This window comes from Phocoena phocoena, chromosome 10 (assembly GCF_963924675.1).
Source record: "Phocoena phocoena chromosome 10, mPhoPho1.1, whole genome shotgun sequence".
Classification (NCBI taxonomy): Eukaryota; Metazoa; Chordata; class Mammalia; order Artiodactyla; family Phocoenidae; genus Phocoena; species Phocoena phocoena.
Window position 1 is genome coordinate 82,186,580 of NC_089228.1, and position 23,602 is coordinate 82,210,181.

The following is a 23,602-nucleotide window of genomic DNA, read 5'->3' on the forward strand; positions in this document are numbered from 1 at the left end:
ACGTAAATGAAGAGAGAGGCGTGGAAAAGAGCAGAACAAGAGAAAAAAGATAACAATGGGGAGGATGCTAGTTTCCTTCATGCCTTTTGTTACTGGTAGTAGCGGAGGAGTTAGAAGTGGGTTAAAAAAATTTTTTTTCCACACAGGCATTTTCTAAAGGCAACCCTAGAGCGCGCGGAACTATAGAACCGTGGAAGGTCCTTCTTCCGGTTCCTTACGTCTGCGCGGTCGTAAGGCGGGAGGCCGGGGTAGAGGGAAGCCGGGAACCGGAAGTGAAGGCAGATTCCTTCCTTCGTCGCTGTTACCGCCGCCATACGCTTTCGCCTTGCTCAGGTAAGCTTTGGCCTTCGGCACCATCCGCCTCCATCTGCGTTTCTCTGCGGCCATCCTGTCGCACGGCCTCCTGATAACCCTTGTACAGGCTATGGTCTGGTCGCTGGAGTCTGATTGGGTTGTTACTTCCATCACTTGCATCCCTCGAGATCAAGAAACTTCGGGGGGAGGTAGGGAAGCCAGGGGGGCCCCATCCAAGATGGTGGCCCCGGCGCCATTGTGCTTCCTTTGCTCCTCGCTCTTTCGGTGGGACCCTCGGTTACCTCAGAACCCAGCGACAGTGAGAGGCGGCGCTAGGCGTCTTCTGGTCCTGGGCATTTGCAGAGGGCGGGGCTCTTCTCAGTTTCCCGCTTATCTCGGTCCGCGGTGGGAATGGAAGGAGTCCCGACTTGTGGGCCTAGTTGGACTTTTCTCACCACGGACTGCCCACTATTATCTGGAGTGTTTTCCAAATGTTTACCAGTGGTGTCGTTGTGTGTTTTCGGAAATGAGCTACACCTAGGAGTAACATAATGGTGATGGAAGGTCACTTGGTAAAGCTTCTGTTAGCCGGAACGAGGATACATCTTTCTTAATTATTGTGTTCTATTTTATTCATCGTATGATGGAGGAGTGGGTTTTTTCCCGGCCGAGCCATTTCTCTAGGCCTCTCTCTCCGTCATTAATACACAAGGATTTCTTAAGCTCCAGAAGGTTATCGAGGAGTGGGAGGCTGGAATGCTGCGAGAGGTGGTTGGCAGCCACATGATGTTTTCATTTTGAAAAGTGAGCGCTTTGCGTAATGACGACCGTAATCTATCACCCTTGACTGATGGCTGCTGTCGACACCTTGAGATTATAGGGAAAGCACAAGGTCTTCCGTTGAGGACTTTTCGTTTTGTCACTTTCATCTTCATTCTCCATTTTAAGTCATTAGTAGTATTCTGTTTTTCAGACGTGTATTTTTTTTTTCCTTGTTACTGTGACAGACCAGGAGTTTATAAGTCGGTTTTGCCCTTCCAACTTTCCGGTTTCTCCTTCTCCGATCCTATCTTTTTGGGGACTTATGTCCTAACCACTTCCCCTGGGCCCACTTTTCCCATTCCCAGTATTATGTTTGCCTTTCGCTTTTATGTCTTGTGCTTCTTTATTATAATTTTTTTTCCAGGTAAATGTTTCCTAGTTCAGGGAAAGTGGAAAGAGTGTGGGGATGGAAAAGATGGTGAAGGCTCTGCTCATGACTGATGAGTTTTCTCTTTTTTTTCCCCCAGCTCTTCTGTCAGAAACTGTTGTGTTTCTTTTCCTCTACTCTTCCTCAAGCCCCCACTTTCCAACTCTGTCTTCCCTTATTCTGCGTGAACTCATCCAGAGACCCCTCCCCTTCTCCCCCTGCCGGCTCAGTTATGGCAGAGAACGATGTGGACAATGAGCTCTTGGATTATGAAGATGATGAAGTGGAGACAGCAGCTGGGGGAGATGGGGCTGAGGCCCCTGCCAAGAAGGATGTCAAGGGCTCCTATGTCTCCATTCACAGCTCTGGCTTTCGTGACTTCCTGCTCAAGCCAGAGTTGCTCCGGGCCATTGTTGACTGTGGCTTTGAGCATCCATCAGAAGGTAAATTTTCTGTTGGGCATGGAGTATTCATTAGGCTCTTTAAGGATACAGGAAACCGTATGGTCATGGTCCCTCAGGTGATACAGACTTATATTCAGGATAGACCAGGAAATAAGTACCAAAAACTATTTTAGCAATAGAAGAGGTTTATATAAGTTGGTCTTTCATTCATGATAGCATGTAGGTGCTAGTGATCTAAAAGCAACTTAGAGGGGCTTTTTTTCTTGCCTGTTATAAATTTTGTCTCTCTGACTTTTAGTTTAAAATTTCCAGAGAGGAGCTGGTTGGACCCTTGGGCCAAGCCAACTCTGGTCTCTGGAAACCTTTATGGCTGGCTTCTGGGTCACGTACCAAGTTCTTCATTTTGTTCAAGGTTGTTGCAGGGTTATGTGCCCCAAAGCATGATAATCTAAGTGTGAGAAATGGCTTGTGGCAGGCACTCAAAATTCATGGATTGCTGCAGATGAAGGAACATTCAGACAGAATCAGAAGCACCTAAGGCGTAATTGGTAGATGCAAGAGGGTTGTTAGCAGGGCTTTGGGCCCTGGATCTGGAAGAGGCTATGTTAGAAGGAACTGGGAAGGTCTGATTTGGGAATCACTTTGATTGAGGGGGCAGAGAGGTAGAAAGGGTCTGGAAATTGACAAGAACAACTTAAGAATTGAGTGGTGAGAAATGGGTTTGGCCTGGTGAAAAAGGTGGTGGAGTTCTCTGGAAACTAATTTATCTTTTTTTTCCCCTACTTCTAGTCCAGCATGAATGCATCCCTCAGGCCATCCTGGGAATGGATGTCCTATGCCAGGCCAAGTCAGGCATGGGAAAGACGGCGGTGTTTGTGCTGGCTACACTGCAACAGCTGGAGCCAGTTACTGGGCAGGTACACTTGGGGAGAGTGCTGGGGAAGGCATTTTGGCTAGTAATGTTCAGGAAGGGTATTTTCGTCTCTGCTACATGGTGCATTCAGAGCCAGGAGTGCTTGTTGTTAAGATGACCTTTATCATCCTTGACAGATAGGCATGAGGATATTCTGTAGTAATCACGGGGTTAATGATTTAGATCCAGAATTGTAGTCACCTGTGATCTGCTGGGTGTGCTTTTGTGACATACCTGGTGAAGGGATATACTGTATGTGTGTCTCCATCTACTTCCCCCCAGGTGTCTGTACTGGTGATGTGTCACACTCGGGAGTTGGCTTTTCAGATCAGCAAGGAATATGAACGCTTCTCTAAGTACATGCCCAACGTCAAGGTAAGCCAGGGTAAAGAGACCTGGGGGAGTGAGGGTGTGGGGAGTTGGAGGCATTGGAGACTTGTTAGATCAGCAGTCTTCACATCCCACAGGTGTTAAATACCTATACACAAGTCTCAGTTGCATGTAGTACATAGTAAGTTTCTGCAACTTAGGTGTATAAGAGGTTTATATTCTAGGGCTCATTTGGATATGCATTATACTTTCAGAGATGTTTGCTGTATTTTGATTTTGGAGAAGCTTTATAGTTTGCCTTGGTTTTTAACACGTTTTATAAATACGCTTGTGCATTGATATTCAGGGTGTGGTTCCCAGACCTGTGGTTTCAGTGTCATTTGGGAGCCTGTTGGAAATGTAGATTGCATGAGTTCCACTCTAGTCCTACCGAGTATGAATATGTGTTCTGACAAGATCCTCGGGTAATTGGAGTTTGAGAAGCATAAACATATGCTTGATGTATATAACTTTGTACCCTCCTTGGGTGAAAGAAAAACAGTATTTTTGTTCAGATTGTTGTAATTTTCCTCATAATTGATTTTTAATTTATATGTAGAACTAGGAATGTGTGAGTAATAGCCCTAGACTAAAAGTAATTTGTTTAAAACCAAAGTAGTAAAAGTAGTATCTGTGCCTGGTAAAAGTGCATAGGTAATCCAGAGGGCCTTATAACGAAAAGATTTAAGTTCTGATGTTCTGTGAAACCAAGTATTCGGTGCTATTTTCTCAGTTTGTCAACTTAAAGGCCTTTTTGACTTTTTCGTGAAAGATTATTTAGCTTGTTTACACTTTTTCTCCTAGAATTTGAAAACTATTAATTTAAATTATCTAAGCATAGTCTGAAAGCTGGTGTGTGTGTTATGTATGTTTGTATTCTTATATTGTCAGTTTCATTGTGGTGTACTTTCTGTCCTTTTAGCAAGCAGTCTTGTTGGTAGGTTGATTCTATAAGTTGAAAACCAGGAAACCGTTTCCATTGTTAATGACTGTGGAAACATTTGTCATTGAGCTCAGTAGAGAGCTAGGATTGCACTTCTTCCTCTATAGGTCTGACTCATCACCTTGTGGACTCAAAAGAGGATGGTCTTGGTGTCAAGATCAAATATAAATTGTCCTGATATAGTCTTACTTTTCTTTCTTTTGCTCAAAATTATGCTTCAGTGATTTGTTTAAGACATTGGGCTAGTTCTACAGAATGTCTTACCTCTGAGTTTGTCTGGTTACTCCCTTGTGTTGTTTTAACTTGTTTTTCCCTCCCAGTGTTTCCTATAAACTGAGCTTTCTTGCTTTCTTTCACTCTTTCTCTCTCTCTCCCTCTCTCCCTTCCTTCCTCCCTTTGCCGTGCCACTCAGCATGTGGGAGCTGAGTTCCCTGATAGGGATCGAACCTGCGCTCCCTGCATAGGAAGCGTGGCTTCTTGACCACTGGACTGCCAGGGAATCCCTAAACTGAAATTTATATTTGAAAGCTTAACTGGTTCAAGTTGAACATTTTTGGCAAGAATTCTTCATAGATGATGCTATGTATCTCCTGTTTTGTTGCAAACCTGCCTGTCCCACAGTTAATGGTTTTAGATTTACCCTAGAATTAGGGTCCTGTCAGTCTGATCTTTCCCCCTTGAAACTAAAAAGCAGTTTTGGTGCTATTTGAGAGGGTATTAAGGCCCAGATCCTCAACAACCATTCCCCTAATGGTTTTAACATGGAGTAGTATATTTAGCCTGAATCAGTAATCTCATAGGGTTTATGCAAAGGAGTTTAAAAATCTGGGGTCATTTAGGAAAACTTGATGTCCATGAGCTTTTTTTGGTACTTGACACTGGTGATTTCTTGCCATCCTCATTTTTACAGTGAAGCCTGGCCTTGGGGAAGGAAGATTGTTAGATTAAGTCAGAAGAACTAAGTGCTGGTCCTCACTGCCTCGATCAGCCATGTAATTTAGGGCAGGTCACTTTTGTTTCTTAGCTTTAATGTTTGGGGTATATAATAATTTTAGATTAGGTGATCTCCTATGTTCCTTTTAGCTCTGAAGTGTTCTAAGACTTGGTTTAGAGTAAACTGAAAGGATGGGAACCTTGGGGAGGTTGAATTCTTTCCTTCCTCGTGAGATGATACTCTTTTCTCCTGGATTGGCAGGTCGCAGTGTTTTTTGGTGGTCTGTCTATCAAGAAAGATGAAGAGGTGCTGAAGAAGAACTGCCCGCATATCGTCGTGGGGACCCCTGGCCGCATCCTAGCCCTGGCTCGAAATAAGAGCCTCAATCTCAAACACATTAAACACTTTATCTTGGATGAATGCGATAAGATGCTTGAACAGCTCGGTGAGTAGCAGTGCTGGGACTGGGCTAGTGATCTGGGAGTTGCCTTTTGGAGCCAAATGATGTTTATTTGATACTGGAGCACTTCAGTGCCAGGACGACTCTTAATCTATCACCCATGACTGATGGCTCTGGCTTCCCTGGTCAGTCTTTGTTAGGCTTTTTAAGCATCCTTAGTGATCAAGGAGGAGGGTGTTACGTTCTTTCTTTTGGTGATGTTTATCTTTGAGAGAAGGGACTTTGCTGATGTTGGATATTAGTCACACCACCATTCTCCTTTGTAAAACCCTATAGTGGGTGTCATAGGGGAGAAACTTGAGCTGGACGAGGAGACAGTCTACTCTTTTGGCATGCTCAGCTCAGCATATATTGTCAGAATTTATAGCTGAATAGATCTCTAGACTTAAGTTCTGGAATTAATGTGGAGGGTGTTTGTGGGAGTTTGTGTGGTGTGGTATTCTGGTGTGCTGAGTGGGGTTAAGTAAGGAAAATGTTTTGTAAGAACTCAAATTTGGTGAATGAGAGAGTAGGGATCGACATAGCCCCAGGGATAAGTCATTCCAAATGATCTTTGGCTATTCTAGATGGCGAGCTATAAGGTGGGCTCCAAGTAGAGATGTCATATTTGCCTGACTGGATAGGACAGTGTGATCCAGAGGAAGCATGGAATGGACTCTGACAGCTGGAATGTAATAGGTGCGCGATATTTGTAGACAGTTGGAGCTTGGGGAGAGAGGATTAGGGAGAAGGGCCTTCCTTGTAAAGCATTTTTCAGAGGACTTATCTTTGTGAGCCTCTGCAGTGGGCTTTATCCCCATGTTTTAGTTGTGGGCTTTGGGGTTTCATCTAATTTCTTGTGTGGTTAAAATACACAGCTGGAACCTGGTCCCAAATCCATTGTTCTTTCCACTGTGTTATTACTATGGATATGATTATATGGTGGTTGGAGAAAATAGAGTAGAGAGGCCTGAGGCAAATCTTCCCCTGAACCAAGACTCTTGCTTACCAACAGTCTTTACCTCATTGGTACGCCTGTTTCTGGTCTTTGTTTACGATATATGCTTCTCTTCTACTATAGTTCCTTTTTCTTGTAGACATGCGTCGGGATGTCCAGGAAATTTTTCGCATGACCCCCCATGAGAAGCAGGTCATGATGTTCAGTGCTACCTTGAGCAAAGAGATTCGCCCAGTCTGCCGCAAGTTCATGCAAGACGTAAATACCCTTCTACCTTCTCTCCCTCCACTCCCCGCCCGCTGCCTCCTCCCCCTCCGCGCCCTCTTCCTCCAGACTCCCTTGTCCTTCGAGCGCCAAGAAGGGGGCACATGCCTATTTGGGAGTGATGACTCCTTGAAGAGACACACAGAGGCAGAGACAGTTAGTGTTAGGGTCTGCGCGGGCGCCAGGGAAACTCCGGAAGACTTGGTCGGGTTAACGTGAGAGCGGGAAGTGTTCGACTTTTTTTTTTTAATCACAGCATTTTTGAACCTCTTCTCCCTTTTGGGGGAGGGCAGGATTTTCTGCCCTACCACCCACCCATCGTCTCCTACATACTCCCTACAGCCACGCACCCTCAAGGTGGCATCGAGCATACAACCGGAGCCTTCTGCTCCCCAAACTCATAATGTCCCGGTGGCAGGAGAGCAAGAGAGGGACAGACAGATGGCAGGGCATGTCCAAAAGAAGAGCAAACAGCACAGATGAATCCGCTTCCTCCCCACCTCCAGGGGTGGGGGCCTTTGGCACCTCAATCCCCGAGTCCATACTCCTTCCCACCCGTACCTCCTCGCACCCATCCGGAACCTTGGTTGATGTGAGCCGGCAGCAGAGAAGCACCGTGGCGCGGCGGGGGAATGCGGACGGCACCCGGCGGTGGATGGCGGCAGCGGAGGCCGCGGGGAACCTGACCAGGAAGCCGAGGACCAAACCAGCCTCTTTTTCCGTTCCCGGTTTTTTTCCTGAACCCAAGGCGTGCCGTGTTCCCTGTTTCCCTCCATTTGTGTTGGTGGGGAGGGGTGCTCTGAATGGGGTGGTAGATTTTTTTTCATTTTTTAAACACTTTTTTTTTTTAATACTTAGAGGGATATGGGAAAGGTAAAGTGAGGAGCTCCACTTGGATGTAACCAGGTGGGTGCTAGGGTTTGGGGCTAGGCGGGGCCATTGTATAAGCAGTGGAGTGTGTTCTTTCCCTCCCTGCTCTGCTCCTTCCCATGGGACCAAAACTCTTCAGCTGTACTTGGGGCTCAGATTAGATCTGAAAGAAGCCATGGAACTTCTCTTTAGAAAGCCTACCTTTGCTAGTCTGACTTCTGAGATTGGGCTTCTGGTTTTCTCCCATGACACACACATCCTTTCCCAAAATCTTGGACCCTGGGGTTTTATGTTAACTATGTCTTCAAGTTAGTGAAGAGTGCTAGGAAAGTTGGGCTTTGGAGTTGAGTCTTGTGTCAATTTCCGCCTTTTTTTTTTTTTAATGCTGCCTTCCTTCCCTTCAAGGGTTGTGTGTGTATATATGATTTGTTTTGTTTTTAAAGATGAGTGAATAACTGCTGCTCTGAATCTGCTTCTTAGCACTACTTATTGATACCTTCCACGTAACAGTATAGGTGGTTTGATTTTTAGTTGAGACCAGTCTTATTTAAAACTGTTTCCTTGTGGTCCGAGGGCAAGTTGTTGCTCATCTTGAGTAATTTTTGCTTCTCTTTTCATGGCATTTTGACTTATGTCCACTGAAGCATTCTGATCTTCCACCGTCCTAATGGGGATATGGAAGACATCCACCTTCGTAATGGGGATATGATTCTCGTAGTTGAGAGCATAAAATGGAGTAGTCCTTCTCCTCTCCCCGATATTAAACCAGCTCTGATGGAGTTATTCTGACCTCGAGTCACTGTTTCCCATCATTTCCCAGGTGTTTGGATCATGTTCTCTCTTGGAGAATCACCTCCCATTGTTTTCTTTCCTCCACCACCTCCATTTGAGGTAATGGCATCTTGCCATTGGGTGGTTGTACTGTGTCTTTTCCTCCCTGCAAAGTTTCTTTCCCGTGAAAATTTTCAGTTGGAAAATCTTAAAACTCAACTGATAGGAAGGGAATTAGATCAACTGTGGAAAAGACCACATTAATATGTGGGTATTTTTGGGGGTGGGGTTGGGTTTCCAATCTCCTCTCTTCTCCCCATCCCGCCATGGGGTGTATTGGAGATCAACTTCCTCCACCCCCCCAGGTTTAACCCCCCCACTCTGCCCTCCTCCCGTTCCCCACCCCTTCCCTCCCCCCTCCCCCCCAGCCAATGGAGATCTTCGTGGATGATGAGACGAAGCTGACGCTGCATGGGTTGCAGCAGTACTACGTGAAACTGAAGGACAACGAGAAGAACCGGAAGCTCTTTGACCTTCTGGATGTCCTTGAATTCAACCAGGTCAGTTGTTCAAGGTCCAGTAGGGAGAATGAGCACGTCTCCAGCTGTTGCAGGAACCTCTATAATATATCCTTTTATTGAGGAAACCATGTGTGTCGTGAAAGAGAATGGTGGAGAAATTCTCTTAAATGAAAATTCTATTAAATGAGAGAAAAATGTCTTTTGGTGGCACTGAGCGTGAGCAAGGTGGGAACTGCTTTTCTGTTCCATGGCTGGCATAGATATTCAACAAAATAAAGCTCAAATTATAAAATCCTTGAAGAGTTTTAATAAGGTGGTGAAAGTCCAGAAATACATTAGACCTGTTCGATTCTTAAGTTTTGTTTCTTGTACTACTTAACTGAGGGAGAAGTGTTCCATCACTTTACCTGTGGTGTGATTTGCTTGCACTAAAAACTACTTTCTAGAATTAGGGTAAGTTCTTATTTTTGACGTTTTGGTGAGTCGGAATATCGGTCGTGGTCTTCCCAGAGTTTAGTTCAAATTTTTAGCACTCGTGAGGTGGCTTCATCCTTGTCTCCTAATACGTCTGGTAATTTTAGTTACTGTTTTCCATACCTTCTCTGCAGCATGTCTGTCTGCTCAGGAAAAATCAGAGCCAAGAGGGAAAGGCTAAGTAATATTTAGAGCAGAAGAGGAAATACGTGATGGGGACTAAGAGGAGTTCTTTTAGAAGAGTGTAATTACTGAAAACTCTTGCACGTAATCTCTCTCACACACACCCACATGGACGCACATCCCCTCCAATCTTATATGTACACACACACACACACAGGTGGTGATATTTGTGAAGTCTGTGCAGCGTTGCATTGCCCTGGCCCAGCTCCTGGTGGAGCAGAACTTCCCAGCTATTGCCATCCACCGTGGGATGCCTCAGGAGGAGAGGTGAGTCAGAGATGGGGAAGGTGCTTTGTGTCCTTGCGAGGAAGAGACCCTTGAGAGCAAGGAATCTCAACATTTTTCTGCTTTCCTTTCTCACAAAGGCTTTCTCGGTATCAGCAGTTTAAAGATTTTCAACGACGAATTCTTGTGGCTACCAACCTGTTTGGCCGAGGCATGGACATCGAGCGGGTGAACATTGCCTTTAACTACGACATGCCTGAGGATTCTGACACATACCTGCATCGGGTAAGCCCCACACCCGGAAGGTATCCTAGTGTCCTCTCCCACCCCCTTAGTTTCTTTGTCTTTTCATACCATACATCTTCACCCCTCCTCTTGGGTGTCTTCCTTCTTTGGGGTCTACTAATTCTATCATCTGTGTCCTTCCAGGTGGCCAGAGCAGGCCGGTTTGGCACCAAGGGCTTGGCCATCACGTTTGTGTCAGATGAGAATGATGCCAAGATTCTCAATGATGTGCAGGATCGCTTTGAAGTCAATATTAGTGAGCTGCCTGATGAGATAGACATCTCCTCCTACAGTGAGTAATGATCTCATGAAACTGGCTTCCCCAGTCCTTTAGGTTCTCCTTGTTCCTTGGAGGGTTTTTTCTTAAAGCTCCTGGTGCATAGTGGGCACTTGACAAACTTGTCATCTGTTTTTTCCCCTGCACCCCCATCTTGATGCCCTGTTGGGATGTTTAGTTGACCTCTTTATGGGGTCTCTTCTCATCAAATTACTTCTCATCGAAGTATTTCTTTCTTTACCCCCAAATGTATCCTCTGACCTACACACTGCACGAACATCTGCATGTGTTTCGGGGCTGGGGGGCCTTTTCTACCAACCTAGCTTTTTCTTTTCCATACCTTATTCTAACTGCCATGTTTTTCTTCAGTTGAACAGACGCGGTAGAGAACTCCCCACCCATTCTGGAGTGTGACAGTCTGCTCCTCTTCAGGAGATGATGCCAGGCGTGGGGGTGAAGGAGACACTGCTGCCGCCTACCCTTGACGACCCCGTCCCCCACCCCATGGCTTCCTTCTTTTGCATCGCCACCACTCCTAAACCCCCATTTCCCTGATTTGTCAGAATTTTTTTTTAACAAAACTAAAAAACACATGTGTCTGTGGTGTCTGTAAGCGCTCCGTCCCTTTATTGGTTTTGGGGTGAGGCTATTTTAGGGCATAATCTGGAGTAAATTCCCATGGGGACTGTGTACACTGCTGTGGGGCGGAGGTCAGTAGGAGGTGGCAGACTGGGGGATGTTACTGAAAAGACTGCAGAGGCCGTGGCTTCGCACTACTTTGCAATTTCTGGCCCTTTGTGGTGGTTTCTTCCATTTCCTTAGTGGCCTGGGAGAGGCTGGGATGTTTCTGATCAAAGGGCTGGGAAGGGAGGGTGGTGTGCAGTATTTCCAGTGTAGGAGGGTGAAGTGGCAACTGGTGGAAAGCTTAGGTGTCTTCTCCCAGGCTCTCTCTGTGTCTCCTCATCTGTTCCTTCAGCTTCTGGATCTTGAGCACCAGGGCCTGGGCTTCCCAGGCCCCCTCTTGCCCTTCGAGCAGGGCCTGGTACAGCTCCAACTGCTGCTCCAGCAGCTCCTCAGCTTGGGCCAGCTCAGCTGTGGGGCGGGGCCAGGGGTCCTGGGAGAGGGGGGTGTTAGGAAAGAGCATCAGCCAGGGCAGGGGGCTGAGGTTCACCGCCTCCTTCCTGTTTTTCAGCACCATTAGTTTAAGGTCATCTGTATTGCGATGCCTGCAGTACACAAGATCTTAACAGCAGTACATCTGTATTGCTTCCTGTCTTAGGCATAGGCCTGGGGGGAGGGGGAAGTTAGAGATCACAGCCCAGGGGCTATAACTGGACTTCTGTGTGACCTATGGGAAGGGGAGAACTGGCTGTCCCAACCCGCCCTGAGAAATAATTAACTATTGGATGAGGGGAAATTCCTGTTCAAGGACTTCGTGGACTGTGCAGGGAGGGAGGGGTGTAGGTAGAGGGTGCCCTGAGGTCTGGAGTGGGGTGGGGGCAGGGAGAGTGCTGGGGAATTGCGGAACTAGGCAGCATGCTCTAGGGGTGGGGGTAGTGTCTGCACTCAGCTGGCCTGTGGTACAGGGTGAGATGGGAGGGGATTCCCTGCCCCCAGTACACATTTGCCCTCCACCCTCACTCTTGGTGCCACTTACCCTGGAAGGTGACATCTGCCCAGCGCCTGTGGAGCTAGTCTTTTCTGTCCTTGCCTTGGGGCCCTGGGAGCAGCACCTCCAGGAGCCCTGGAGTGTCGGCGGCCAGGGTGGCAGGAGGAGGCGACGGCAGCAACTTCGGGAAAGCCAGGGCAAAGGGAGAACCATGGCTGGGGAGGCAAGGAGCTGTCTGAGCCACCCAACAGCCACCAGGAACTGGCTCCCTCCGGGCTGTGGCCTCGCTTCAGTGCCTGGCCCTGCCCCTGCCCTGCTCTACTGCACCTGCCCGCCTCCTAACCTGGCCCCAGACAGAGTCCAGGAACTCATGTTCCCTGGTGTGGGAATGCTCCTGCCAGTTTAGGCAGAACTTGCTTTAGAACCCTGGTCCCCAGCCTACTGCATGTCTTGTGTCTGTTTTTCTTAGCACTGTGTGTTTTCTCACTCCTCTCAGATCTGCAAGGTAGGAATTGCATTACTGGTGGGCAGATGAGGAAATGGTCAGAGAATTTCGTTCAGCACTCAATTCAGTAAGTATGGGCTGGGGCCTGCTCTGGGCCGGATGTGCTCAAGGCTCCACAGCTGGTTGGTGGAAAAGCCAGGAAGATTCACCCCCAGGTCTACCTGACTTGAAAGCTCATACCCATTGACCTGGCTCAAGTATTGCTTCTCCCTCTGTTTCCCTTTCCTCTTCTTGCTGGCCCAGAGGGACCTTTTTCCTTGTCCCTGTTGTACATTGCACATCTTCAGTGTTTGCCTTCTCTGGTAAGTCTGGGCACTATACACTGGTACCGGTTTCAAGCTTTGTTGAACTGGTGAGCCCTCCCATCAAACCATGGAGGACATCACACTGAATTCGGAGGGAAGATGGCCTCTTCCATGGTGTGGGGGTCCAGGAACCAGAGAGGAAGACCTTCCTGCAGGTCAATCGTTTTTGAACTTGAAGGGCTGAAGCACCTTTAGATGAGGTCAGAGACCTCATGTTCCCCATTAGCTGGCAGGTTCCCATTTTTCAGTAGAAAAAGAGAATCCCTGTAAAATTTTGGAGGAGAGAAGCTTTCCTTCTTGTCTCTCGGTGATAGGGTTATACATGGTTCATTTTTGAACTGCAGTGTATGCACAGGCTAAAGTCCTACTTATTGGGACATAAGAGGCCCAAACTACTGTTGTTACAGTTAAGGGAAACTAGTATACGATTAAACAGCCCACAACATTCAACATTGAAGTGAAACTAACCACATTTATAAATTAAAAGCAAGATTAGCAGCTGTTAAGAAAATAAAACGTGTGTAAGACCATCTAAATGATGCACGAATAATGAAGTATCCTTCCTGAAAATTAGACATTTCAACCATCTGAGGGTTTTAAAATTTTATTTTTTATTTTTTTATTTATTCATTTGGCTGTGCTGGGTCTTACTTGAGGCATGTGGGATCTTAGTTGCGGCATGCAGGATTCAGTTCCCCGACCAGGGATTGAACCTGGGCCCCTTGCGTTGGGAGCATGGAGTCTTAACCACTGGACCACCAGGGAGGTCCCAACCATCTGAGTTTCTATTTCAGGTTATGAACTCCAAAATGGACTAACATCCAATAACTTGCAGTGTGCAGTCCTAAGTCGTGAATTATAATAGAGTCTGTGGATTTGGCTTTGTTCGTCTGTGAGAACTAAAGAAAAAGCTGGTATTTGGATCAGTTCAAATCTATTGGATGAGCTGTGGATCTCATAGTCATGGAAATGAAGGGATGAAGATAGATAAATGTAAACCTGGATTGTTACTGTGTATATTTATTTTTGTTATTCCTGTATCTAATAGTCTTTCTTTATATAAAAGTTTTACTTGGGGCTTCCCTGGTGGCGCAGTGGTTGGGAGTCCGCCTGCCGATGCAGGGGACACGAGTTCGTGCCCCGGTCCGGGAGGATCCCACGTGCCGCAGAGCGGCTGGGCCCGTGGGCCATGGCCACTGAGCCTGCCCGTCCGGAGCCTGTGCTCCGCAGCGGGAGAGGCCACAGCAGTGAGAGGCCCGCGTACCGCAAAAGGGAAAAAAAAAAAAAAAAAAAAAAAAGTTTTACTTATGTCTAGTAGTAGTTTTTTTTTTTTGTTTTTTTTTTTTTTTTTTTTGCGGTACACGGGCCTCTCACTGTTGTGGCCTCTCCCGTTGCGGAGCACAGGCCCCGGACGCGCAGGCTCAGCGGCCATGGCTCACGGGCCCAGCCGCTCCGCGGCATGTGGGATCTTCCCGGACCGGGGCACGAACCCGTGTCCCCTGCATCGGCAGGCGGACGCTCAACCACTGCGCCACCAGGGAAGCCCTAGTAGTAGTTTTTAAATTATTTTTATTTATTTATTTTTGGCTGCATTGAGTCTTCGTTGCTGTGAGTGGGCTTTTTTCTAGTTGCAGCGAGCAGGGGCTACTCTTTGTTGCTGCGTGTGGGCTTCTCATTGCAGTGGCTTCTCTTTTGCGGAGCATGGGCTCTAGGCGCGTGAGCTTCAGTAGTTGTGGCACGTGGGCTCAGTAGTTGTGGCTCTTGGGCTCTAGAGCGCAGGCTCAGTAGTTGTAATGCATGGGCTTAGTTGCTCTGTGGCATATGGGATCTTCCCGGACCAGGGCTTGAAACTGTGTCGCCTGCATTGGCAGGAGGATTCTTAACCACTGCACCACCAGGGAAGCCCTGCATTTATTTTAAATGAAAAAAATTTTATTGAGGTATAGTTGATTTACAATATTATGTTAGTTTCAGGTGTACAACATAGTGATCCATAATTTTTACAGATTATACTCAATTTAAAGTTGTTACAAAGTAACGGCTATTTTTCCTTTACTGTATAATACATCCTCGTAGCTTGTTTATTTTATATATAGTAGTTTGTACCTCTTATTCCCTTACCCCTATCTTGCCCCTCCCCGTTTCCCTCTCTGCATTGGTAGCCACTAGTTTGTTTCTATACCTGCTGTTTCTGTTTTGCTATATTCATTCGTTTTATTTTTTAAATTCTACATATAAGTGATAACATACAGTATTTGTCTTTCTCTGACTTATTTCACTAAACATAATACCCTCCAGGGTCATCCATGTTGTTGTAAATGGCAAATTTTCATTCTTTTTAATGACTGAATAGTATTCCATTCATCTGTTGAATGAACACTTAGCTTGCTTCCATATCTTGGCAATTGTAAATAGTGATGCTATGAACATTGGGGTGCATGTATCTTTTTGAATTAGTGTTTTCATTTTCTTTTTTTTTTTTTTAAATTGGAGTATAGTTGCTTTACAATGTTGTGTTAGTTTCTGCTGTACAGCAAAGTGAATCAGCCACATGTATATATATCCCCTATTCCTTGGATTTCCTTCCCATTTAGGTCACCACAGAGCATTGAGTGTTTTCATCTTCTTTTTTAAAAAACATAATTAATTTGGTTGCACTGGGTCTTAGTTGCGGCAGGCAGGCTCCTTAGTTTCGGCTCACAGGCTCCTTAGTTGTGGCACACGGGCTCCCCAGTTGTGGCATGCATGTGGGATCTAGTTCCCTGACCAGGGATCAAACCCGGACCCCCTGCATTGGGAGCTCGGAGTCTTATCCACTGTGCCACCAGGGAAGTCCCCATATGGTAGTTCTATTTTTAGCTTTTTGAGGAAACTCCATACTCTTTTCCACAGTGGCTGTACCAATTTACATTCCCATCAACAGCATACAAGTGTTCCCTTCTCTCCACATCCTCACTAACATTAGCTATTGACTTTTTAAAAAACATTTATTTATTTGTTTATTTACTTTTGGTTGCGTTGGGTCTTCGTTGCTGCGTGCGGGCTTTCTCTGGTTGTGGCGAGCGGGGCGCTACTCTTCATTGCAGTGCGCGGGCTTCTCATTGCGGTGGCTTCTCTTGTTGCAGAGCACGGGCTATAGAGCACAGGCTCAGTAGTTGTGGCGCATGGGCTTTGTTGCTCCACGGCATGTGGAATCTTCCCTGACCAGGGCACGAACCTGTGTCTCCTGCATTGGCAGGCGGATTCTTAGACCCTGCGCCACCAGGGAAGCCCTGTTGACTTTTTTTTTTTAATTATTTATTTAATTAATTATTTATTTTTGGCTGTGTTGGGTCTTCGTTTCTGTGCAAGGGCTTTCTCCAGTTGCGGCAAGCGGGGTCACTCTTCATCGTGGTGCGCGGGCCTCTCATTATCGTGGCCTCTCTTGTTGCGGAGCACAGGCTCCAAACGCGCAGGCTCAGTAGTTGTGGCTCACGGGCCTAGTTGCTCTGCGGCATGTGGAATTTTCCCAGACCAGGGCTCGAACACATGTCCCCTACATTGGCAGGCAGATTCTCAACCACTGCGCCACCAGGGAAGACCTTGACTTTTTTTTTTTTTTTTTTGCGGTACGCGGGCCTCTCACCGTTGTGGCCTCTCCCGTTGTGGAGCACAGGCTCCGGACGCGGAGGCTCAGCGGCTATGGCTCACAGGCGCAGCCGCTCTGCGGCATGTGGGATCTTCCCGGACCGGGGCACGAACCCGTGTCCCCTGAATCGGCAGGCGGACTCTCAACCACTGCGCCACCAGGGAAGGACCCCCTTGACTTTTTGATAATAGTTATTTTGACAGGTATGAGGTGATAGCTCATGGTGGTTTTGATTTGCATTTCTCTTATGATTAGCAGTGTTGAACATCTTTTCATGTGCCTGTTGGCCATCTGTATGTCTTCTTTAGAAAAATGTCTATTCAGGTCTTCTGACCATTTTTTAATTGGGTTGTTTGTTTTTTTGATGTTGAGTTGTATGAGCTGTTTATGTTTTATATATTAACCCCTTATCGGTCATATCAATATTTTCTCCCATTCGTTAGTTTGTCTTTTTATTTTGTTGATGGTTTCATTTCCTCTGCAAAAGCTTATGAATTTTGGACTTCCCTGGTGGCGCAGTGGTTAAGAATCTGCCTGCCAATGCAGGGGACATGGGTTCGAGCCCTGGTCTGGGAAGATCCCACATGCTGCAGAGGAACTAAGTTCGTGTGCCACTACTACTGAGCCTGGGCTCTAGAGCCCGTGAACTACAACTACTGAGCCTATGTGCCACAACTACTGAAGCCCACACACCTAGAGTCCGTGCTCCACAACAGGAGAAACCACCTCAAAGAGAAGCCCGTGCACCACAACGAAGAGTAGCCCCCACTCGCCACAACTAGAGAATGCCCTCACATAGCAATGAAGACCCAATGCAGCCAAAAATAAATAAATAAATATTTTTTAAAAAAGCTTATGAGTTTTGGGACTTCCCTGGTGGTCCAGTGGCTGAGACTCTGTGTTCCCAATGCAGGGGGCCTGAGTTCGATCCCTGGTCGGGGAACTAGATCCCACATGCTGCAACTAAGTGTTCGCATGCTGCAGCTAAAGATCCCGCATGCTTCAACTAAAGATCCCGCATGCCACAATGAAGACTGAAGATCTGGCATGCCGCAACTAAGACATGGCGCAGCTAAATAGATAAATAAATATTAAAAAAAAAAAAGTTTATGAGTTTTGGGACCTGGCAGTCCAGTGGTTAGGACTCGTTGCTTTCACTGCCACCACTCGGCGTGACCAAAAAAAAAAAAAAAAAGAGCTTATGAGAGTTTAGTTAGGTCCCACATGGTTACTTTTGCTTTTGTTTTGTTTCCTTTGCCTTAGGAGACAGATCTGAAAAAATATTGCTGCTATTTATGTCGGAGAGTGTTCTGCCTGTCTTCTCTTCTAGGAGTTTTATGGTTTCAGGTCTTACATTTAGGTCTTAAATCCATTTTGAGTTTATTTTTATGTATGGTATGAGGAAATTTTCTAATCTCATTCTTTTACATGTAGCTGTCAGTTTTCCCATCACCACTTGTTGAAGAGACTGTCTTTTTTCCATTGTATATTCTTGCCTCCTTAGTTGTAGATTAACTGACTAGATGTGTGAGTTTATTATGTGTCTGTTTTTGTGCCAGTACTATGCTCTTTTGATTACTGTAGCTTTGCAGAATAATCTGAAATGAGGGAGCATGATACTTCCAGCCTTGATCTTTTTTTTCAAGATTGCTTTGGCAGTTTCGGGTCTTTTGTGGTCCATATAAATTTTAGGATTATTTGTTCCAGTTCTGTGTGTCCCATAGATTTTGGATCATTGTGTTTTTGTTTCAATAGTCTCTAGGTATTTTTAAATTTCTCCTTTGATTTCTTCAGTGATCCATTAGCATGTTGTTTAGCTTCCATGTGTTTGTGTTTCTTGTAGATTTTTTCTTGTAGTTGATTTCTAGTCTCCTTTGTTGCCTCATTTTGGCTAACTTGCTGTTTTTGTTTCTATGTATCTGATAGATTGGTTACATTTCCTGATCTTGGAAAAGTGGCCTTTTGTAGGAGACATTATGCATCCCAGCTGTACACTCCTCTCTGGTTACCAGAGCTATATGCTCTAGGGGTGCCCCCTATGTGGGCTGTGTGAGTCCTTCTGTTGTGGTGGGCTTACTACTGTGGACCATCTAGTAGGCATGGCTGGCCCCTGGTCTGGTTGATTGCCAGGCCTTGCCTTGTGCAGAAGCTGATGGCTGCTGTTTGGCAGGGCTGGGTCATGAGGTAGCTTGTGTGGGATCCCAGGGGGTCCTGGGGCTAAGCTGGCTCACTGGTGGGCAGATCCAGGTTCGGGGGGTATGGTTGTGGGTTCGGGTTCCCGGATCTAGTGTTGGTCTGCTGGTGAGTGGGGCTGAATGTTGGGGTGGCTGGCTGAGGAGTCTAAGGTATCCCAAAGCTGGTGTTGGCCTGCTGGTGGGTGGGGCCGGGGCATGGGGGATCCCAGGACTTGTGCCCACTCACTGGGAGGTGGAGCTGGGTCCTGGGGTCTCTGATTGCGGGACCCTGGGGGTTCCAAAGCTGGTGTGAACTTGCTGGATGAGGCTGGATCTCAGGGCAGCAGGCTGATGGGCCCAAGGTGTCCCAGAGCAGGAGTTGACCTGCTGGTGGGCAGGGCTGGGGCTTAGGAAGTCCCGGGACTGGTGCCAGCCTGCTGGTGTGTTGGTTGGGTCCTGACAATGCAGGCTGCGGGGCTGTGTTGGTCCCTGGGCCAGTGTCCACCTGTTGGTGGGTGGGGTTGGGGTCCAGATGATCCCAGGGCTGGTGCCCACTCACCAGTGGGTGAAACTGGGCCCTGGGGCTAGTGCTGGCCCACTGGCAGGCAGAGCCAGGACCTGGGTTCTCTGGCTGCTGGGCCCAGGTATCCCAGAACTGGTGTTGTATTGCTGGTGGATGGCACTGAGGCCCAGCAGGACCTGGGGCTGGCATCGCCCTGCTGGTAGGTGGGCTGGGTCCTGCCCTGTCAGACTCGGGGCTGTGGTGGTCCTGGGGGTGGTATCCGTTCACTGGTGGGGGGAGTTGAGGTTTAGTGGGTTCTGGTGTTGGAGCCTACTGATTGGTATGTGAGGCTGGTCCCGAGGCTGGTATCGACTTGCTGGTGGATAGTGCTGGGGCCCAGAGTGTCCTGGGGCTGATGCCTGCCCAGTGATGGGTGGAGCTGGGTCCAGGGGTTTCGGGAAGCTGGGTCCAGGGCCCTGGGAATCTTAAGTCTAGTGCCTGTGCACTTGTGTGTGGGGCTGGCTCCTGGACCCTTTGGTGGACAGGGCCATGTCTGAGGGTGGCTTTGAGCTCAAGGAGTTTAAGGCAGCCTGCCTGGGAGCCCACATCCCCTCAATCTCACCGCCACACCCCTCCCCCAACACGTAATGATCCTTTTGAGGTCTGTGCAGCGTTGCATTGCCCTGGCCCGCCTCCTAGTGGAGCAAAACTTCCCAGCCATTGCCATCCTCTGTGGGATGCCCCAGGAGGAGAGGTGAGTCAGAGATGAGGAAGATGTTTTGTGTCCTTGCGAGGAAAAGAGGCCATTAAAAGAAGGGACCTTCAACATTTTTCTGCTTTCCTTTCTCACAAAGGCTTTCTCAGTATCAACAGTTTAAAGATTTTCAACAGTGAATTCTTGTGGCCGAGGCATGGACATCGAGCGGGTGAACATTGACTTTAGAATTCCGACACCTGCCCCTGAATGTTCAACTTGTCAGCATTAGAGACCAATACTGGGCCCTGATATAGCACTGTCTCTTGAGTGACCAACTAGCTGCTAATTGACAAATTGACTTGCTTTCTGTCCCCTCTATCCTTGGAGGGCCAGAGGTTCATCTTCACTGGGACAGGCACCTATTCCATATACGGATCTTCTTTTCTGGTCCTCAGAACTTTAGCCAGCACCGCTACCTGGTGGCCATTGAAATTCCTGATGCACAGACTTGGAATTGCTCTTAGCAGGGTATCTGACCAGGGGCCAACTTCACAGTGAAGGAGGTGCAGGCTGGGCCATGACCATGAGATCCACTGGTCATATCACCGTTTGCACCACCCAGGGGCTGCCAGCCACACAGAATGCTGGACAGGCCTTCTGAAGATGCAACTAAAGCTCCATCTTTGAGGAAACATCTTGAAGGGATGGGGATACATCTTTCTGGACGCAGTGTATTATTAAATCAGAGACCTTTATATAGTGCCATGTTCTCAATAGGAAAATAAGGTGGGTCCAGGACCAAGGTTTGGAAACAGGTGTCACCCCATTTACCATTACTTTCAATCACCCACGGGGGGGATTTTACACTTTCTGCCTTCACATCTCCACAGGGTTGGGGGTCCTGGTTCTCAAAAGGGGCACTTTTATAAGGTGTACCACAAGGATACCATGGAACTACACCTCTACACATTACTGTTGCCTCCAGAGAAGTTTGGACTCCATGTGCCCAGAGACCAGCAGGTAAGAAGAGGAGTTCCCTCTTCTCGAGGAAGGAGTAATTTACCCTAATCTGCAGAAAGGGGTGGAGCTACTACCACACAATGAGGGCAGGAGGAATCCATTCAGAAGTGGTGGTAGACTGGGCGCTTCCTGGTTCTCTCACGTTCCCTGCAATTTGAACAGACAAATGCAGCAACCCAGCCTGAGAAAGGCTGCTCAAGCTGCCATGACAGAATACCATCGGCTGGGATACTTAAAAACAGAAATTAATTTGTTCACAGTTCTGGAGCCTGGAAGTCCAAGATCAAGATGCCAGCAGGGTTAGTGTCTGGTGGGGCCTCTCTTCCTGGCTTGCAGACAGTGACCTCACAGCCTTTCCTCTGTGAGCACAGGGGAATTGAAAAAGGGAATGGAATTCCCTGGTGGTCCAGTGATTAGGACTCCATACTTTCACTGCCGAGGGCCCGGGTTTGATCCCTGGTCGGGGAACTAAGATCCCACAAGCCACTTGGCATGGCCAAAGCACCACCCCCAGCAAAAAAAAAAGAAGAAAAGAAAAAACAAAAAGGCTATCTCTGGTGTCTCTTGCTCTTCTTTTTTTTTTTTTTTTTTAATTATTTATTTATTTTTGGCTGTGTTGGGTCTTTGTTGCTGCACGCGGGCTTTCTCTAGTTGCAGCATGCAGGGGCTACTCCTCATTGCAGTGTGCGGGCTTCTCATCGCGGTGGCCTCTCTTGCTGCAGAGCACGGGCTCTAGGCAAGTGGGCCTCAGTAATTGTAGCGTGTGGGCTCAGTAGTTGTGGCTCACGGGCTCCAGAGCGCAGGCTCAGCAGTTGTGGGGCACGGGCCCAGCTGCTCCGCGGCACGTGGGATCCTCCCGGACCAGGGCTCGAACCCATGTGCCCTGCACTGGCAGGCGGATTCTCAACCATCGCGCCACCAGGGAAGCCCTCTTGCTCTTCTTATAAAGACACCAGTTCTAAAAAAGACACCAGTTCTATCATATTAGGGCTCCATCCTTAGGATCTTGTTTAGCCTTAATTACCTCCTTAAAGGCTCTATCTTCAAATAGAGTCTCATTGGTCTTTAGGTCTTCAACATAAGAATTTGGTTGGGAGGGATGTAATTAAGTCCAATAACAGAAGTATTTGATTTCCAGAGGCCCAGACCCATCAGGTGTGAAGGTTTGGGTCACACTCCCAGGTAAGGCACAGGACCCACGCTCCTGTGCTCTGAAATCTATGACAGCGTTTGTGCAGAGGCCCTGCTTCCCGTGGGCTGTTCCCAGACAGTAACTGGTCACAGCAGGGACACTATGGGAGACTCATTCCTGGGAGACATGGGACTCCTCTGATGACCAACTGTGACTTGAGGACTCCCTCTGGCCTTGCTTAACTTCGCTTAGATTGTTTTTGATGGTCTTGGAGAGTCCAGGAAAGCTCTCCTTCTGTTGATCACTTGCGATCAGAGTTGCATCTCGGTCTGCTGGCTCTCTCATCTTTTCTGGTTCCCTCTCCATATTCTCTCACAGATGTTTAATAAAATTCTGCTGAGTTTAATCCTATTTTGGCATTTGTTTCTTGGAGGACTGGGACTAACAAAATAATTTCCATCTGTATACCAACAATCTATTTATTTATTCCATCTTGTAAAATCCTTCTCTTTATCCAACTTCTACCAGCGTCTGTTCCATTTCGCTTGTTTCGTATTATCTCTTTGAGGTGATAGATGTTTGGTTTTTTAAAAATTGAAGTGTAGTTAAGTTACAATGCTGTGTTAGTTTCAAGTGTACAGCAAAGTGATTCAGTAAATACATATATATTGATATATATTTTCAGATTCTTTTCTATTACAGGTTATTACAAGATATTGAATATAATTCCTTGTGCTATTAGATCATTGTTTACCTATTTTATATATAGTAGTGTGTATATGTTAATCCCAAACTCCTTATTTATATCTCCCCCCACCCACTTTTGTCTTTGATAACCGGAAGTTTGTTTTCTATGTCATGAGTCTATTTCTGTTTTGTAAATAAGCTCATTTGTATCATTTTCTTAAGATTCCACATATAAGTGATATCATATGATATTTGTCTCCCTCTGTCTGACTAACTATAGATGTTTGTTGTTTTAAGCTGCTAAGGTTTAGAAGTAGTTTGATACACAGCAGTAGATAACTAACAAAGCTCTCTTAAGTCTCTATTACTCTATAGTTATTGCCTAAATCTGTTTTATCTCCTTTCACCTTGAAAATGTTATTTATACTCGCTTCCAATTCCTCTTTTCCTCTTCTTTTTTTTCCCTTTTTTTCCCTCTTCATTCTTTTACTTTTCTTTTCTCCTTCCCCCTTGCTTTCTTCCTTCTCTCCTCTCCTTCCTTTGTTCTTATTATCAGATGTTTCAAACATATAAAATAATACTATGTGGTTATACTGAAAACTGAAAGGAAGCATTATCTGTATATGCTAAAATTATAATGCCAAGGTATATGGAATAAAAGTAAAATAAAGGAAGAAAAGAAAGTGCCTGGGTGATTCTGCAAACAAGTAAGTGACTTTCAACTCCTATTTCCTTTCCTTAAGCTGAGTTTGTTTGTTTCTTTTTTGTTTGTTTCTTTTAAAAAAATATTTATTTATTTATCTGGCTGCGTCGTGTCTTAGTTGTGGCATGCGGGCTCTTTGTTGCGGCACGCAGCCTTCTCACTAGTTGTGGCACGTGGGCTCCAGAGCGTGAGGGCTCAGTAGTTGCAGTGTGTGGGCTCTCTAGTTGTGGCGCAGGCTCAGTAGTTGTAGCACTCTCAGTTGCCCTGTGGCATGTGGGATCCTAGTTCTCAGCCAGGGATTGAACGGGTGTCCCCTGCATTGGAAGG

General features: G+C 46.8%; 2 protein-coding genes and 2 non-coding genes across 6 annotated transcripts; 3 read left to right on the top strand and 1 right to left on the bottom strand.

Moving 5' to 3' along the window:
- The first annotated feature begins 264 nt into the window (after window positions 1-264).
- Window positions 265-10,906, top strand: DDX39B (DExD-box helicase 39B). 3 transcript variants are annotated; one of them, XM_065884543.1, is made up of 11 exons: window positions 265-333; window positions 1,584-1,926; window positions 2,677-2,804; window positions 3,083-3,175; window positions 5,308-5,491; window positions 6,583-6,701; window positions 8,777-8,908; window positions 9,684-9,793; window positions 9,892-10,036; window positions 10,181-10,328; window positions 10,683-10,906. In XM_065884543.1, exons 2-11 carry the CDS (start codon window positions 1,716-1,718, stop codon window positions 10,697-10,699), a joined length of 1,287 nt encoding a protein of 428 aa, XP_065740615.1. In that variant the 5' UTR covers window positions 265-333; window positions 1,584-1,715; the 3' UTR covers window positions 10,700-10,906. The 3 variants fall into 3 exon arrangements, with proteins under 3 accessions (XP_065740615.1, XP_065740616.1, XP_065740617.1); XM_065884544.1 differs by having other exon boundaries at window positions 332-503; XM_065884545.1 differs by lacking the exon at window positions 265-333 and having other exon boundaries at window positions 1,058-1,926.
- LOC136130087 (small nucleolar RNA SNORD83) lies at window positions 1,073-1,150 on the top strand. Its single transcript, XR_010656290.1, has one exon. It is a non-coding gene; the product is annotated as a small nucleolar RNA SNORD83 (small nucleolar RNA).
- Window positions 5,543-5,619, top strand: LOC136130088 (small nucleolar RNA SNORD83). Its single transcript, XR_010656291.1, has one exon. It is a non-coding gene; the product is annotated as a small nucleolar RNA SNORD83 (small nucleolar RNA).
- A 332-nt stretch (window positions 10,907-11,238) lies between the features above and the next one.
- MCCD1 (mitochondrial coiled-coil domain 1) lies at window positions 11,239-12,135 on the bottom strand. Its single transcript, XM_065885981.1, has 2 exons — window positions 11,971-12,135; window positions 11,239-11,427 (listed from the first exon to the last, which is right to left on the bottom strand). Exons 1-2 carry the CDS (start codon window positions 12,133-12,135, stop codon window positions 11,239-11,241), a joined length of 354 nt encoding a protein of 117 aa, XP_065742053.1.
- Between the last annotated feature and the right edge of the window lie 11,467 nt (window positions 12,136-23,602).

Bases quoted from the DNA above. Each gene is read 5' to 3' on its own strand.
- DDX39B (XM_065884545.1), top strand. From the start codon at position 1,557: ATGAGTTTTCTCTTTTTTTTCCCCCAGCTCTTCTGTCAGAAACTGTTG. The intron at 3,176-5,307 runs GTAAGCCAGGGT...CTGGATTGGCAG, and splicing joins AGTACATGCCCAACGTCAAG to GTCGCAGTGTTTTTTGGTGG. The intron at 5,492-6,582 runs GTGAGTAGCAGT...TTTTTCTTGTAG, and splicing joins TAAGATGCTTGAACAGCTCG to ACATGCGTCGGGATGTCCAG.
- MCCD1 (XM_065885981.1), bottom strand. From the start codon at position 12,135: ATGGTTCTCCCTTTGCCCTGGCTTTCCCGAAGTTGCTGCCGTCGCCTC. The intron at 11,428-11,970 runs GTAAGTGGCACC...CCCCTCTCCCAG, and splicing joins GGCAGATGTCACCTTCCAGG to GACCCCTGGCCCCGCCCCAC.